Source organism: Lutra lutra, chromosome 14, assembly GCF_902655055.1.
Source record: "Lutra lutra chromosome 14, mLutLut1.2, whole genome shotgun sequence".
NCBI lineage: Eukaryota > Metazoa > Chordata > Mammalia > Carnivora > Mustelidae > Lutra > Lutra lutra.
The window spans coordinates 69,739,223-69,754,114 of record NC_062291.1 but is presented as its reverse complement, the minus strand read 5'-3'; the positions used below and the strand labels follow the sequence as shown (position 1 = coordinate 69,754,114).

The window sequence follows — 14,892 nt, the reverse complement described above, 5'->3', positions numbered from 1 at the left end:
TCTGGGGTGCCTGGGTGGCTCATTCGATTAAGCATCTGCCTTCAGCTCAGGTCATGATCCCAGAGTCCTGGGATGGAGTTCTGCATCAGGCTCCCTGCTCAGTGGAGAGCCTGCTTCTCCCTTTCCCTCTGCCTGCTGCTCTGCCTACCTGTGCTCTATATCTCTCTATCAAATAAACAAAGAAAATCTTAAAAACAAAAATCCTCAGGTTCAGAGGTCCTCAAGATTCAATTCAAATTCTCAGGGAGGCACCCGAGGGCCTTCCACCCAGGTCCCTAATCTCATCTCCTGAGCTCTCCCTGCTATGCCAGTCAGAAGAAACTGTGGCAGACTTTGAGCTGGGCAAAAAAGACAACAGGGTGTTCTTTCCATGGAATGCTGGGCAGTTCGTTGTCTAGCAGACTCCCTCCAGGAGGTCTGGTCCCACAGGAGTCTTCACCTTTTGTTATCGTGAGCTGAAGTCTTACAGCCCTGTAAATTGCAGAAGACGGAGAGTAGGGCAAACAATTCTCATTCATAGAGATGCAAGGGAATTTTATCTGGCGGAGATGCCACTGGCTTCCCACGCCCATGGAAGAGGCCAGTTTTCGATCTGTTAGCAAATTCACTTCTGTGTTCCCGAGCACCTCTCCATGTTGCCAGCTTTCTGGATTCTCCTCTAGACCAGCATTTACATCTTGCCGGCACCCTCATTAATTCACGAGTCAAATAACATCTTTGACAAGTATTCATTTTACGTTTGCACAAGAGACTTTACTTCTTAAAGACATTATTCTTTAAGACGCCCTAAAGATGCCGCCACACGGAGTATTTGCAGGTTCTTGGAAACAGTCTTCCTTTCTTGCTTTTGCCCTCACTGTTTCCCACATTGCTTTTTTCCCCATGCCCGGCTCACACATCACCTCTGTGCAGCTTTCCCTGTCCCTGCGCGGAGGGAACGTCCCCGGAGCAGCTCATCCGCTGCTCTGCTCTGGCACGGGCCCCACTGAATGTCAATCATTTTTGTAGCTCTCCTTCCACCATGAGACCTTGGTCTTCGCCACAGCATGGACCCTGCCCCACTCACCTCTGGACGCCCTGCGCCTAGCACACTGCCTGGCCAAGTGGCCAAGTGCATGGAGGAGTAAAGGCAGTAGTGGACAAACACGTGACTCTTCAGTGTCCCTGGAGTCGAGAACTCTTATTTCGACTTTGTCCCTGTCACTAAGTCCTGGGTCAGGCTAGGAAATACGCATGTAGGATTTTTAAAGCTGGGTTCTTTATGCAGACGCACCCTGCTCCCCATCCTCCTCTATCCTGCTCCTACCTAAACGTACGTGGTTTGGGCAAGAAGGAAGCGTAAGCCCAGTGAGAGGGTGAATTTTGTACCGTGAGTCCTCACGACCCGCCGTGTGAACTACAGCTAGGCAGTATGTTACAAGCCCTTTCAGACGCATGGATGAAAGGGGCCAGCCAACGGCTGAGCATTTTTATTACAGTGGAAATAAAGCTCTGGACACTGTCCAGAGCAGCACACCAAGCTCTGGGCACCCAGGGTGAGTTTGTGGGTGGTGGCTGCTTCTCTTTACCGCCTCTCATCAAACCCCAAGATCAGCAGATGCTTTGGGCAGGAGAAAGGATGGAGCAGACCAAAGATCTCACCTCCCTGGGCGGAGTGCGGTGGTGCAAACACCGCGGGACCCCTCCAGCCCAGACACACACAGGACCACAGAAGGCCTCTGTGACACATCACTGCCTAAATTCCAGCCACAGCAGCAGCGTGCCGAGGGATTTGGAGCCCCAACGCTCTGCTGTTTGCAGACAGTGTGGCCAACTAACTTAGGCTCTCTGTGCCTCAGTTCCCTCATCCATAGCCATAATCGTATTATTACCCATATTACCTCACCATGGTTGCTGTGAAGATTAAATACCTTGATTGAGATAAGGTGCTTGGTTCAGTGCCTGGCACAGAGTCAACCTTCAGTAAGTGCTTCATTCAATAAAAGTGCACCATCATTATGTTAACACTGCCCTGCCCGGGAACCTGCCTCTCCTTACCTGGGGGAGAGAGTGCGTCATTACCTCATTCCCCGCCATCCTGCTTTCTCTTCTATCACCAGCTCCTTCTGGATCTCTGTCGGGTCTCTTGGTTCTGTTCTTCTCACTCGGCTTCGACCTGGTGCTCTCAGGGGCACCAGTGACCTTCGGCTCCAGCCCGTCTTCTTTGCCTGAGTCCTCGGTGTGGGGGTGTCTGCTCTCCCGCAGTCTGGCCTCCTCCCTCCTCCTGGACCTCCCGGGAGCATCCTGCTGCTGCTGCTTTACGTACTTGTCTGACTTTCCCTTGGGCTCCTTCCGGTAGTAGCCCTCTTCTCGGCTTTTGTAGCCCGAGGCAGAGTGCAGCAGGCTGGGGGACCCCGGCCTCAGATGCTTTTCTCGGTGGCCCCTCCCTCCTTCGAGCCGCTCCTCTAACTCGGCTTTGTCCAGTTGCCAGGGGTAGTGTTTGCGATCGTGCGTCCACATGTCTGCCCTGTCCCTCTTGTCCTCCCCGTTCTCCCTCCAGGGGCCCGGGTCTCGCTCTTCCTCCCTCCTGGCATAGGGCGAGTGCTCCCATGAGTCCCGGCTGCTGCCCCAGTCGGCCCGGGTGGGGCCCAGTGGGCTGTGGGAAGAGCTGCAGGAGGTGAAGCTCGGAGTGTGGGACCTCGGGGACAGCGACCGGCTCACGGGACTGCGAGACCGTGGCCTTTCTGGGCCATATCTGTTAGGGAGCAAAGGAGTGGGTTTTAGAATATGCACATCCCCGGCCCCCATACACAGACATGCCCAGTTCCTTGCATGGACACACCGCACACATAACCCCATAACACATGTGGCCATTTGCTCTTCACCACAGCTGTACAAAAGACACAGAGTGCTACAGGAGAAAGCTCTTCCTCCTCTGGGCTTCTAGGAGGATTTTCCCTAAGGACAGTCCTGGTCATCTCTGTCCCTCTACTCATTCTGCTCCTGGGAACTGGCATAAATAATTGGACTGGTTTGGCTCCACTCCATCTTTGTTCCTCTTGGAAGGAAGCTAGGCTCAGGGGGTGGGCAACACTCCTCCTGGGGTGTGGAGAGGTTGCCCTGGTCCAGCCTGGTGGGCAAGGCTGCCTGACCCTGGGGTTCAATGGTCCAGCCTCTTGACTACAAGACCAAAGCCACAACCCACCTGGTCTCTACTGTAATGGCGGCCTCTTGGCCGTCATTTGTCTTGTTTACTTCTCATCTCAGTTTGTTCAGATCCTAGGCATGGTAGAAGGATGCTAATTACTGGGGGGACGAGAGTGAGGAGGCCAGACTCAGAGATCCGAAACCAAAGAACGAGGAAGGCATGTTAGGGTTGGAGGTTCGGAACCTTAGAGCTCCGACCTGCTCGTGTTTCAGATGAAGAAACTGAATCCCAGAAAAGGACCTTAATCTGCCTAAGATTCAGCAAGACCTCCTAGTTCCTCCCGACAGTTCACCACGGAGCGGCAAGCCGCAGGGTATGGCTTTATATGTATCTTTTTAAAAAACTCAAACAACCATTAAAAAAAAAATCCCAAATAAATGGAAATCCCAAATCCAAGCAGCTACATAGAAAGATACACAAACATATGAACACACACTTTCTCTTTCCCTCTCTCCTCTTCCTGAAGGTTGTTTGGTTATTAAGAAGATCTACTTAATCGTATATATATATCCTTTATTGTAAAAGAATAGACGATTTTCCCAAATACAGGAAACCCATGCAGCCCTGACTGACCAGGGGACACCCGTATGTGGCTCACTGGGACCAGGCTGCCTCGACCACCAGCGGGGAATCAGCCTGGACACTGTCCTTTGCAGTGACGTTAAAGCGCCACCTGTGGCAGCAGTGGGTAAGAACCACAGATTCTGCTCTACTCTGCTCTCCAGAGGGATGGGGTCTTTGTGGGGCAGCAGCAGTGGGAAACTTGTAGCCCCCTCCTGGTATGGTCACAATTTCAGTTGGAAGAAATAAATTTGAAAACTGGATGCATTCCATCTTCAGAGGAAGTCACTGGTCAAGTCCCCACTTTTTTTTGGGTGGGGGCGGGAGGGTGGTTCCCCTACGTTCCTCTTCCTACATCTACATTCACCCCATGAAAAATCAACAGGTGGCTATAAAAGGAACACACACACACACACACACACACACACCTACTTTCAGACTGTTTTAGCAGGAGTGTACACTTGCCCCAAAGGGCTAAATATCAACAGAACCCCTCCTCTATATATTGCCCCCCGACAAAGGACAAGCTGATGAGAGGAAGCCTACCATTTTGCATTTTCCTGAGGCTTACCCTGAGCAGAACTGATGCCTTCCATCAGGCACGTGGAAAAGGAGGGCCCCAAAAAGGCTGACGGACAGGGCAGGGGCAAGGGCAGGACACAGTGTGACTGAATAACCCCTACGAATAAGAGACAGGAGAGCATCCAGCTGCCCAGAATCCGCCCTGATGCCCAGGGCTGAGGCCTCACCTGTCCGCTTCCCGGAACATGTCCCTCTCCCTCTGGGAATGCATGTCCTGGATGATGGCAGCCACAGTTTTCCCAGGTTTCTAGGCAAAGTCAGAGAGGTCATTGTCAGACCAGAGATGGCCATGCAGACGCCGAAGAGAAGCAACAAGGACTCAGGTGCATGGTCCGGTCTACCCAAGGGGAACACAGTACCTTCTTAGAGGAAGAAAAAGTTTAATCCAGGGCGTGAGGAGTGTGAGCAGGACGCTGAATGGAGCGGCCCTGACATTTTGGGTACCTCTTTATCACAGAACACCACGAACATACACAAAAGCACAGAGAATGGTATTTTGAACCTCCATGCTCCGTTTGCATTGTCAACAATTCTGACCAATCTAGTTCATCTGTACCCCCACCCACTTCCCCACCCCACAGAATACTCTGAAGCAAATCCCAGCCGTAGATCTTTTCACTCATCCTATGAAGACACTGACGTGGCTCAGTAACCCCACAGGGGGACCATCCATGGTGCTCATGGTCAATGCATCTTGCTGCTTTCAGACAAGGGTGAGAGTCCAAGCCCCAGACTGCCCAAGGGAAGCGCTGGCATCCTGGAGCGATGCCCCTGGACTTGAGGATCTCAACCCAGAAAGAACAGCTTAGCTCCGCCTCCAGCTGGCTGGGTGATCTGGGGTCAAGGCTTGCTGTCTGTGGGAGACTCCCTCCCTCCGCCTAGAAAGGTGAGATAATGAGGCCCATCTGGCATCCACCAGCAGCCTCGAGGCATGGCGGCACTGCGGGCTATGCTGATAAAAGTCACAGGTGCTTGGCCTACATAAAAGGAGCTGCGGGAAGCTTTCCTCTGACCCTTCTGTGGCTGTTTTCCATGTCTCAAAAGTCCCAGGAAGATGCTGAAACCTTCCTTATGAACCTGAACCTGTCACAGCCAGGCCCTGCCACAGCAGCCCTGACCCTTCTCGACATTACTGTGCTTCCCGGGGTCTTAGTTCCTTCTCAGCCGACTCCTTCCTCCCGGACACCCTCTCTGTTGAGCTGATTCACCTCAGCCTTCAAGCCCTACTCGGCAATCGTTCCCTGCTTTACACAAGCCAGTCACACTGCCTTTTGCCACTGAACTTCTAGGAGCTCCAGAGTGATGCACTCATGTTTAAGTCTTGTATAATTTCCAGAGGAACAGCCTGTCTCTCCAGTTACACAGCAAACTTGCCAGCCCTCAGTACCGTGTCTTAGCTGGAGAAAACCCTCAGTCACCACTTGCTGATTGAACCTTCCTGAGAGTACCATGGAACATACCCAAGAATGCTTCTCGGGGCCGAAGACACTCTCTGTGGCTGGAAGGCTGACAAGACCAGCGGCTGTGAAACCAGGCTTTCTGCCCCCAAACCGCCTGGGACCCTCAACCCCACCCCAAATCTCTCAGGGAAATCTCTGGCCAAGGGAACCTAAAAACTCCCCTGACGCTTCTCCAAAGCAGTAACTGGGAGACACTGGTTTAAATTAGCCCAAGTTCCCTTCCGCATGTAAGACACCATGGTTCTGGAGAACTCTCTCTAGAACAGCCCAAAACAGAGCTCATTCTTCTCGTCCAAATCTGCAGGAAGAAAAAACTCACTTTTTATTGATCCTTCTGATTTGGTCTTTCTCATTCCGTGAAAGATTCTGCTCCAAGTGCCCTGAGGAATAGAGCCTCTGCCACAAAGAGGGTATGGGGAGACCTGATGGCCAGCGCAAGGAAACATTCAGGGGAGGTGATGAGAGATACCTTAAATCTCTCCTTTTTCTCCCTCCACTTTGCCTGGTGAGCTAAAGGTAAAGGTAGAGGAAAAACAACAATCAAAATACCCCCCCACCTCTGCAAGTTCTGGTGGGACCCCAAGTGGGGCCCTCCGTGGCCCAGAGACGCGTAGAGATGGTGTTTTGATGTCTACCTCCCCAGTAGCCACTCCCCCTCCTCCACCCTGCCCTGAGGTGACACAGGCCTGGCCAGCCACGGCCTGGCCTTCCCTAGCACAGAGATTGGCTCAGGGAAGGACATGTGTTCAGAACGAGCCGGATCACGATCACGGTGGCTCTCGAGACGTCTGAGGAAGCTACTCCAAAAAACCCAGGCTCTCTTGTCCCAGGAACAGAACGTGGAGGAAGAGAAGCCAGACGGCAGCAGTGGATGAAGCCATCACGCCACCTAGAGGAGGGAGGCTGGGGCTGCCCGGCCACCCAGGGAGACCCTCAAAACAAAGCCAAGCAAACAGAAGAAGGCAGAGTGGAGAAGAGCCAAGTCCTAAGGATATCACTGAGCAGAAGCCAGCTGCACCTGCAGCCACGGCCACTCCTGGCCTTTTCATTTACACAAGCCAATAAATCCCCCCCTTTAAAAAAAAAAAAAACACGAAACACTTTAGTGCGTAAGCTTAAAGGAGATAGTTTTCTGTCACTTGCAGAGACAGTCCCAGCTGATTCACACCAACATAGGGACCACGATGCATGCGTTCCTATGTGGCTGCGGTGGGTTTTGAGATCTTTCTCACAGAGGCATCGTGACAGCTTGGGAGCAGAAAATCCTTCGTAAAGGGCAGAAAACAACGTGTTCTAGTCCCTTGTTGCTCAAAGTGTGCTGTGAGAACCGGCAACACCTCCCGGGGAAGTGTTGGAAAGGCAGAATCACAGCCCTGCCCCACTTCTACCGAACCAGAAATTTTAACAGGACCTACAACTGATTTGTTCATACATAAAGTTTGAGAAACCCTATTAGAAAACTGTCTGCTACTTATGGGCTGGAGGACTAACGGCAAATTTCCCAACTTCTCACACGGACAGTGGAGATCCTACTGACACAACACAGAGGCGCAGACATACGCAAAGCCAAAACAGCCCCAGGTTTTGATCAGGGCTATTCCAGGCCCTATGATCTTGTGCAAGTCACTGTACTTCTTTGAGCCTCCATTTCCTTATCGGTTAAACCGAGATAACGAACACCTGTCTGACGAGACTTATGTCAGGATTAGAGTAGATGACATATGTGAAGTGTCTAGCCCATGACCTGACCCAGAGTACCAAGACTCAATTAAAAGTACCTATTCTTGGTATTACTGTTGTACTGTTATAATTACTGTCATTATCCACCCTACACACCTCCCAGAGGAAGGTGACCGCAAGACTCAAAGAGATAATACACGGGGGAAAAAAGTGCTTAAAACCAACGAACTCAACGTAGAGTCCTTTCCTGATCTGGTAAACTGAAGTTCATGCAGTTTAAACACCTTGTCCAAGCTCATCTAAGCAGGACTAGGTAAAACCCAGGTAGCACCAGCACCCTCCAATCTGGAATAGGTCACGTGGTTGTCGCTGGTTCTGTTTTCTCGTCCTTCCTCACGCCAGACTGTGAGCTCCTCCGCCAGCTTGCTGTGCCTATAACCATGGCACCTGGCCCAGCGCCCGCCCACAGTGGGCACCGAGTGAACATTTGCTGAGTGCAGACCTTGCCCATCTGACCTCTTTAACCCACGGTGTTTGCACCACCCCAAACCATCTCCCGCAGGAAGGTACTATGATGCCTTAGTTCCTTCATTTAAAAAGCTGAGTACTCCTGCTAATCCTAATCAGAATCTTACAATATTTCATTTAGAGACCGAAGATCCACTGGGAATTTAGTGCAGAAATTCAATTCTAGCTTCCAGGGGAGAATCCAGGAGAACAGAAACTTTGGCTGAGTCCACAATGGGATGGGATCTTTCATTTGTCTGAGCAAAGCAACATGCTTTCATTCCCCGGTAGGGGGGAAATGCCAGGTTCTGCTAGAATTGTTGGCAAAGGAACTTCAGAAGCAAAGTTGAATCAAGGCTTTGGTGACATTACTATCTCCACATGCAGACTTGTTAGAATGCTACCCTTAGCTATCAACAACCACTGAGCCTTTGTCTCCGGTCTTCAATCTTGAAGGCAGATTAAAGACACTAAAGGGTCTTGAACAAAATAGGCCCTCAGTAAATGTGGAATAAGCTTAAGTGAACTAGAAGGGCACTATTAAAATGGGAAAGTAGTGGGGCACCTGGGTGGCTCAGTGGGTTAAAGCCTCTGCCTTCGGTTCAGGTCATGATCCCAGGGTTCTGGGATCGAGCCCCGCATTGGGCTCTCCTCTCAGCGGGGAGCCTGCTTCCTCCTCTCTCTCTCTGCCTGCCTCTCTGACTACTTGTGACCTCTCTCTCTGTCAAATAAATAAAAAATATCTTTAAAAAATAAATAAATAAATAAAAATGGGAAAGTAGAAAGCACAAAATAAGAAGTAGATTTAAATAAAAATACAGCAACTTAATTACAATAAATCCAAATGGACTAAGTGCCCCAGTTAAGTGAGCTCCTTCCTGCAAACCATGAAGAAGACACAGTCTAAAGAAAAACATGGGTGAATGACCTTAAAAGAAACTTTCCACCACAGAAGATCCAAATGGAATGGCCAATGAACACAGGAGAAAGGGCTCACCTCAATTAGTAATCAGGAAAATAAAAATATAAATCATGATGGGGCACCTGGGTAGCTCAGTTGGTTAAGTGTCTGACTCTTGGTTTCTGTTCAGGTCATGATCTCAGGGTTCTGAGATGGAGCCCCATGTCAGGCTCCCTGCTCAGTAGGGGCTCTGCTTCTCTCCTCCTCCCTTTGTTCCTCCCCCCACTCATGTGTACTCGCTCTCTCTCTAAAACAAATAAATCTTTTAGAAAAAGTAAAAAATAAAACCATGATAAACCAATATACATTTCCAGATAGGCAAAAATCAAAAAGTCATCTAATAAAATGTTAGTAAGAATGCATACCACTGAGAACTCTTACTCTAGCAGGAACGTAAATCTGGGACAACTGATTTTTTTTTAAGATTTTATTTATTCATTTGACAGACAGAGATCACAGTAGGCAGAGAGGGGTGGGGGGAAGCAGGCTCCCTGCTGAGCAGAGAACCCAACGTGAGGCTTGATCCCAGGACCCTGGGATTGTGACCTGAGCCAAAGGCAGAGGGTTTAACCCACTGAGCCACCCAGGCACCCCTGGGACAACTGATTTTGAAAAGGGCTTGCTGGTAAAGTTCAGGGTAAGCATGCCTTGAGATGCAGCAATTCTACTCCTAATTACATGTGTGCCCCTCGTTATACCTCATGTACGTATATACCAGGATACCATGTTCACGAATGTTTACAGAGTGTAAACCTGGCGATTCACAGACCTGTACCCCTGGGGCTAATAATATATTATATGTTTATAAAAAAAAAAAAAAAAAGAATGTTTACAGTGACTTGTCCCTAATACCCTAAAACTGGAAACAGCCCAAATGTCCATCAACAGTGGAACATATAAATACATAGTCACACAATGGAAATTTATGTAACAATGAGAATAAACAGATACACCCAGCATGGATGGCAGAAGTTGAATGAAAGAACACAACGAGCGTGATTCCATTCATGTAAAGTTCAAAATTAGGTAAAACTAAATGCTAATGGTAAGGGAGGCAGAAATGGGTTGTTGAACTCTAAGGAAAAGCAAGGAAATGATCATTCTCAGTTAGGAGAGTGGAGAGGGACGGGTGGAGCTTGTGGAGGGATTCAGAGGGGCTTCTGGGTGCCGCTGGTGATGTATTTCTTGACTTTGGTGGTAGTTTTATGGGATTTATGAGATTTCAACCATTACTACTTATTTGTATTTATTTGAGGTGCAGGGGAAGCAGAGAGGGAGGGGCCAGCGGACTCCACACTGAGCGCAGAGCCCCACAAGGGGCTTGAGATTGTGACCTGAGCCGAAATCAGGAGTCAGAGGCTTAACTGACTGAGCCACCCAGGTGCCCCCATTACTACTTTTTAAACTGCACAATACATAAATTAGTCATTTTTCTGAATGTATGTTATACCTCACAATAAAATAAGGAAAAAGAAAATAAAAAAGAAGAGACAAACGTAGAACAAGCTAACACAGAAACAAAAGCCCTGTTTGGAATTATCTGAATTCACCCCTGACTGTGGCCAATACAGTCATGCGCTGCTTAGAAGGATTTCTATGGGGCTGAAGACATAATTATAGAGGACAGAGAAGAGAAGAAGCAATCAGGGCGGGGTGGCAGTGAGAGAGGAAGAGAAAATATTGAAGCTCTGTATGGGCAGAGAAGGAGGTTATATTCAGAGGAGGTTATATTCAGAGCTTGGAGCTCCCACCTCTGAAATGCAAACACCTTTCCCTTCTTCCTTCATCCTTCAAAAGACTTCCCTTGTAAGTCTTTCCTCAAGACCCCTCCTCGAGTAGCATGTAGTTAGTTATGCTGTCTCCAGCATCCCTTTGCATTTTGTACTTATCTTAATAAGCATTTTTCTTGCCATGTTTTAAGGTTGGCCTTCCCATGTGATATTCCCAAAGGCAGTAGGTAATCTCTGGATGTTTTCCTGCCCCCTCCTTCCCGCCAGTACTTAGGCCAGTGCCCCACAAGGAGACACACAGCCGATGTTGCCGAGTGATGAAACAATGGGAGAATGCTTTACCTTCAGCTGTAATTCCTTGTATCTCTTGGACATCCGGATGAGCAACTTCTCACCGTTGATCACAGCAGATTTTTCTTGGTAATACTGGACCATAGCCTGGGCAGCTTCTGTGTAAGCCATCTCTAAAAAGGCCTAGGAAAAAAATGGAAGGACTTAAGCTGAAGCTGACGGGAATGGTCTTTTTTTGTTGTTGGGGCGGCGGGGGGCACAGAGGGAGAGGGAAGAGAGAGAATCTTGAACAGGCTCCACACCCAGCACAGAGCCTGACAAGGGGCGGATCATGACCTGAGCCGAAATCAAGAGTCAGATGCTTAACCATCTGAGCCCCCCAGGCACCCCTGATGTGAATGGTCTTAAACAAAAGTCAGTACTAGACGTAATTCCATGTCTATGAAGTTCAAGAATAGGCAAAATGAATCAATGCTGATAGATGTTAGAGCTGAGCTTCCCTCTGGGGCGGGGGTGGGGTTCTGACTGGGTGGGGAATGAGGAAACCTTCTGAGGTTCTTTGGAAATGTCCCCTCTCCTGACCTGCGTGGTAATTACATGGGTGTACACATGTAGAAAATTAATGGAGTTGTACACTTAAGACTAGTACACTTTAGAGTATGTATTTTATACCTCAATAAAAAGAAAAAAGATCAGGACAAGAAGCTTTGATCCCATCTGTTCAAAGAGACCTATTTATTAACTTCACCCAAAGAGCTCATTATAAGACGGCCCCTCTCCTAATCCCCCTGGTTACCAATAATTCTTAAATTCTCACTATCCATCCTGGGCCACATCATGCCACAGGAGCCCCCTTGGGATGGGAGAATCCATTAACCCACAGTTCTCTGAGGGGATGTAGTGGGGAGAGTGAGTCTTGTACAAGTGACCTTGGGCTGATCCCTGCAAAATTTGCTATTTTGTCACAATGAGGGTAGGAGACAGAGACACAGCCATGAGTCTCTGAGTTCTCATTTTCTTTGCAGGGAAAGAAAAATACTAAACAACTCAGGGGCTCCCAAGGCTTGAAAGAAAGCCATGGCTTTCTGAGTTACAGAGAGGAGAAAACCCTCAGTTACAGCTCTATAGCATATTCCCTCTTTATTTAACTGTTCTGATAAAACACACACAAAATGGGCTTTTGCATTCAATCAGTATCTCCGGAGAGTTTCTAAATAGACTGTATTGACTGACCCGCCAGTTTACCCCAAAAGCAGCTGTGGCGGGTTCATCCTGTTACCATTTCTTAGATTGCTTTGGTTTGTACTATACACACAGCACACGGTCCCTTGATGTTGAAAAGGGAAAGTGGTCTCGTGACTAGGGAGCCCTCATTGTGGGTCCCTACACTTACAGTTCCTTTGAACCGAGTGGGCTAACCAAGCTCGTCTTCCCTCCTTCCCTCGCATCTGTTTCTGAATTTCAGAGATGCTTTTCCCTGCTGTCACAGTCTATGCAGATGTGTGGGAGATGAAGAAGTCAACATTCTTTACGGTTCTATTTCGGATCCTGTCACCCAGCTTTCTAAGTGCCTCTTTCTTGATGCAAACATTTTAGCACCTCCAGTTCTCAACTGTCAGATGGGAATAATACTAATTCAGGGAATCTCACTGCATTAACGTTGCAAGCTGAATTCTGTACATTTATCCAAAATAGAAGTCTGAGCAGTCCGAGCAAAGGGATGAAGTGAGTAGTCCAAGCCCATTTTGATGGAAGAAGACCACCTGTGATCTGACGTGGCTCAGAGTCTCTAAAGTTCATGTGTTAATTAAGAAAAGAACTTCCTGGGGCCCCTGGATGGCTCAGCCAGTTGAGTTCCCCACTCTCAGTTTGGGCTCAGGTCATGATCTCAAAGTGGTGGGATCGAGCCCCGCATTAGGCTCTGTGCTCAGTGTGGAGTCCGCTCAAGATTCTTTCCCTCTCTCTGTGCCCCTCCCCTTACTCACACTCTTTCTCTCTCTCTCTAAATAAATGAATAAAATCTTAAAAAAGAAAAGAATGTCTATGTCTGCCCCTTTGGTTCATAAAGTAAAAATATTTATTAACACTAAACATAAAATATTCTTATTCCTGGCCATTTCTCTGTATAAACTTATCCTTTCACTCTAGAAGCAACGACAGCCATATTAACCCCCAAGTTCTCACTCAACCCCCATGGGTTAAGGGTTCTTTGCCCTTTAGACTTACCAGGCACCCATCAATTCCCACCCACTCTCCTGCTACAAGACCCAAGGGCTTCAGATGCTAACATCAAAGATCTCTGAAGACATTTGTTCACAGAGAGTTGTTGGCTCACTCCAAACCCAGGCTTTCAGATACGAGAACCTTAGATGGTAAGACTGTAGCATTAACTCAGGGGGTTTGTAATACAGTGAAAAGATTCGAGTTTATGGGTTTCTATGTTGGGGGCCAGTTAGCTTTTCCATGTTATTGAGTCCCTCATCCCAAAGTACCTCCTTACCTCCAGGCTACTCACAGAGGCCAGTGCCCATCACAAGGAGGGTAAGGTGAGACCAGGGTAAGCAAAACACCACCAACAAACAAAACCTCTGTGCTATACCAACAAGAGGCCAGCTGTGTATTACCTCTTTATTTTCAGAATAGCTTCTCTCTCTCTCTTTTTTTTTAAGATTTTATTTATTTATTTGAGAGAGAGACAACAGAGCAGGAGGGAGGAGCAGAGAGAAAGCAGGCTCCCCACTGAGCAGGGAGCCCAGTATAGTATGGGGCTTGGTCCTGGGATGCTGGGATCATGACCTGAGCTGAGGATATCTGCTTAACTGACCTAGCCACCCAGGAGCCCTAAGAATACCCTCTTTAAAAAAAAAATAGAAAATATATTATTTATTTGTCAGAGGGAGAGAGAGCACAAGCAGGGGGAGCGGCAGGCAGAGGGAGAAGCAGGCTCCCCGCTGAGCAAGGAGCCCAATGTGGGACTCGATCCCAGGACCCTGGGATTATGATCTGAGTGGAAGGCAGACACTTAACCGACTGTGCCACCCAGGTATCCCCCATGAATAGCTCCTTTTAAAAAAATTATGTAGTTCCCTCCACCAATATGTGGTCTATCTGGTACGTCCCAGTGTGAAAGTGCCCGACCTACCTGATTAGTGGACTTCATGAGGATGTAATTAGTGACCTTCCCAAAGGGCAGCCCCAGGTTAATGACGTCATTCTCCGTGCAGCTTCCTTCCGGGAGGTTGCAGATGTGCACCACGCGGCCGGCACCCGTTTTCCGCTGTGCAAACTGATGGGAACAGAGAGCTGTGGCTAGTCTTCCAAATACATTTCCCTCTGGCCTTCTGTTCCAGATGTCCCTAATGACCATCTTCCCCCCAATAATGATTGCAAAAGGATAATATGAAATTAATGCAGAAAAAGAATCCATTCCCAGATATGTATAAAATATCAATTTTATGCCACCCCGTTACAGGAAAGATTTCCAACATTTTAATGAGCAATCACATCCAGAATTGCCAGAGATGTGAACACATCGGCTTATCCCTGGGTCACTGGGGGCAGGCTACACGCTATGACCCCTTGAGAATACACTTGACCCATATTTAATAAAACTTGAAGTACAGATAGCCCAGGATCTTGACATTCCACTTTTGGAAATCTCTCCTACAGAAATAAATGCACCAATATATAAACACCTATGTTCAAGGACTCTGCAGTTATTTATAAGGTGGGGTAAAATTCTGGAAACAGCCTGGATGTCTAAGAGTAGGGGAATGTTTGAGTAAATGATGGTTCAAGCAGATAATGGAAGATGACAGAGCCATTAAAAGGCAGAGGTAAGTGAGCTGATAAGGAATAATTTTAAAGACAGTTCAGCAACAAAACAAGTTGCCAGACAGCACATGCCTTTTTTTGTTAAACATAATAAAAGGA

General features: G+C 48.2%; 1 protein-coding gene across 6 annotated transcripts in view; it reads right to left on the bottom strand.

Annotated features, from left to right (window-relative positions):
* Nucleotides 1-14,892, bottom strand: part of RBM20 (RNA binding motif protein 20) — a 192,442-nt gene that overhangs the window by 21,412 nt on the left and 156,138 nt on the right. For all 6 annotated transcript variants that reach the window (XR_007122840.1, XM_047703583.1, XM_047703582.1 and 3 more), the window contains exons 6-9: nucleotides 14,102-14,245; nucleotides 11,011-11,142; nucleotides 4,498-4,577; nucleotides 2,062-2,734 (exon numbers count right to left, since the gene is read on the bottom strand). Coding sequence is in view for 5 of the 6 variants with exons in the window: in XM_047703583.1 (XP_047559539.1) it covers nucleotides 2,062-2,734; nucleotides 4,498-4,577; nucleotides 11,011-11,142; nucleotides 14,102-14,245 (1,029 nt within the window). In the remaining variant the exon portion in view is untranslated. The remainder of the gene's footprint in view (nucleotides 1-2,061; nucleotides 2,735-4,497; nucleotides 4,578-11,010; nucleotides 11,143-14,101; nucleotides 14,246-14,892) is intronic.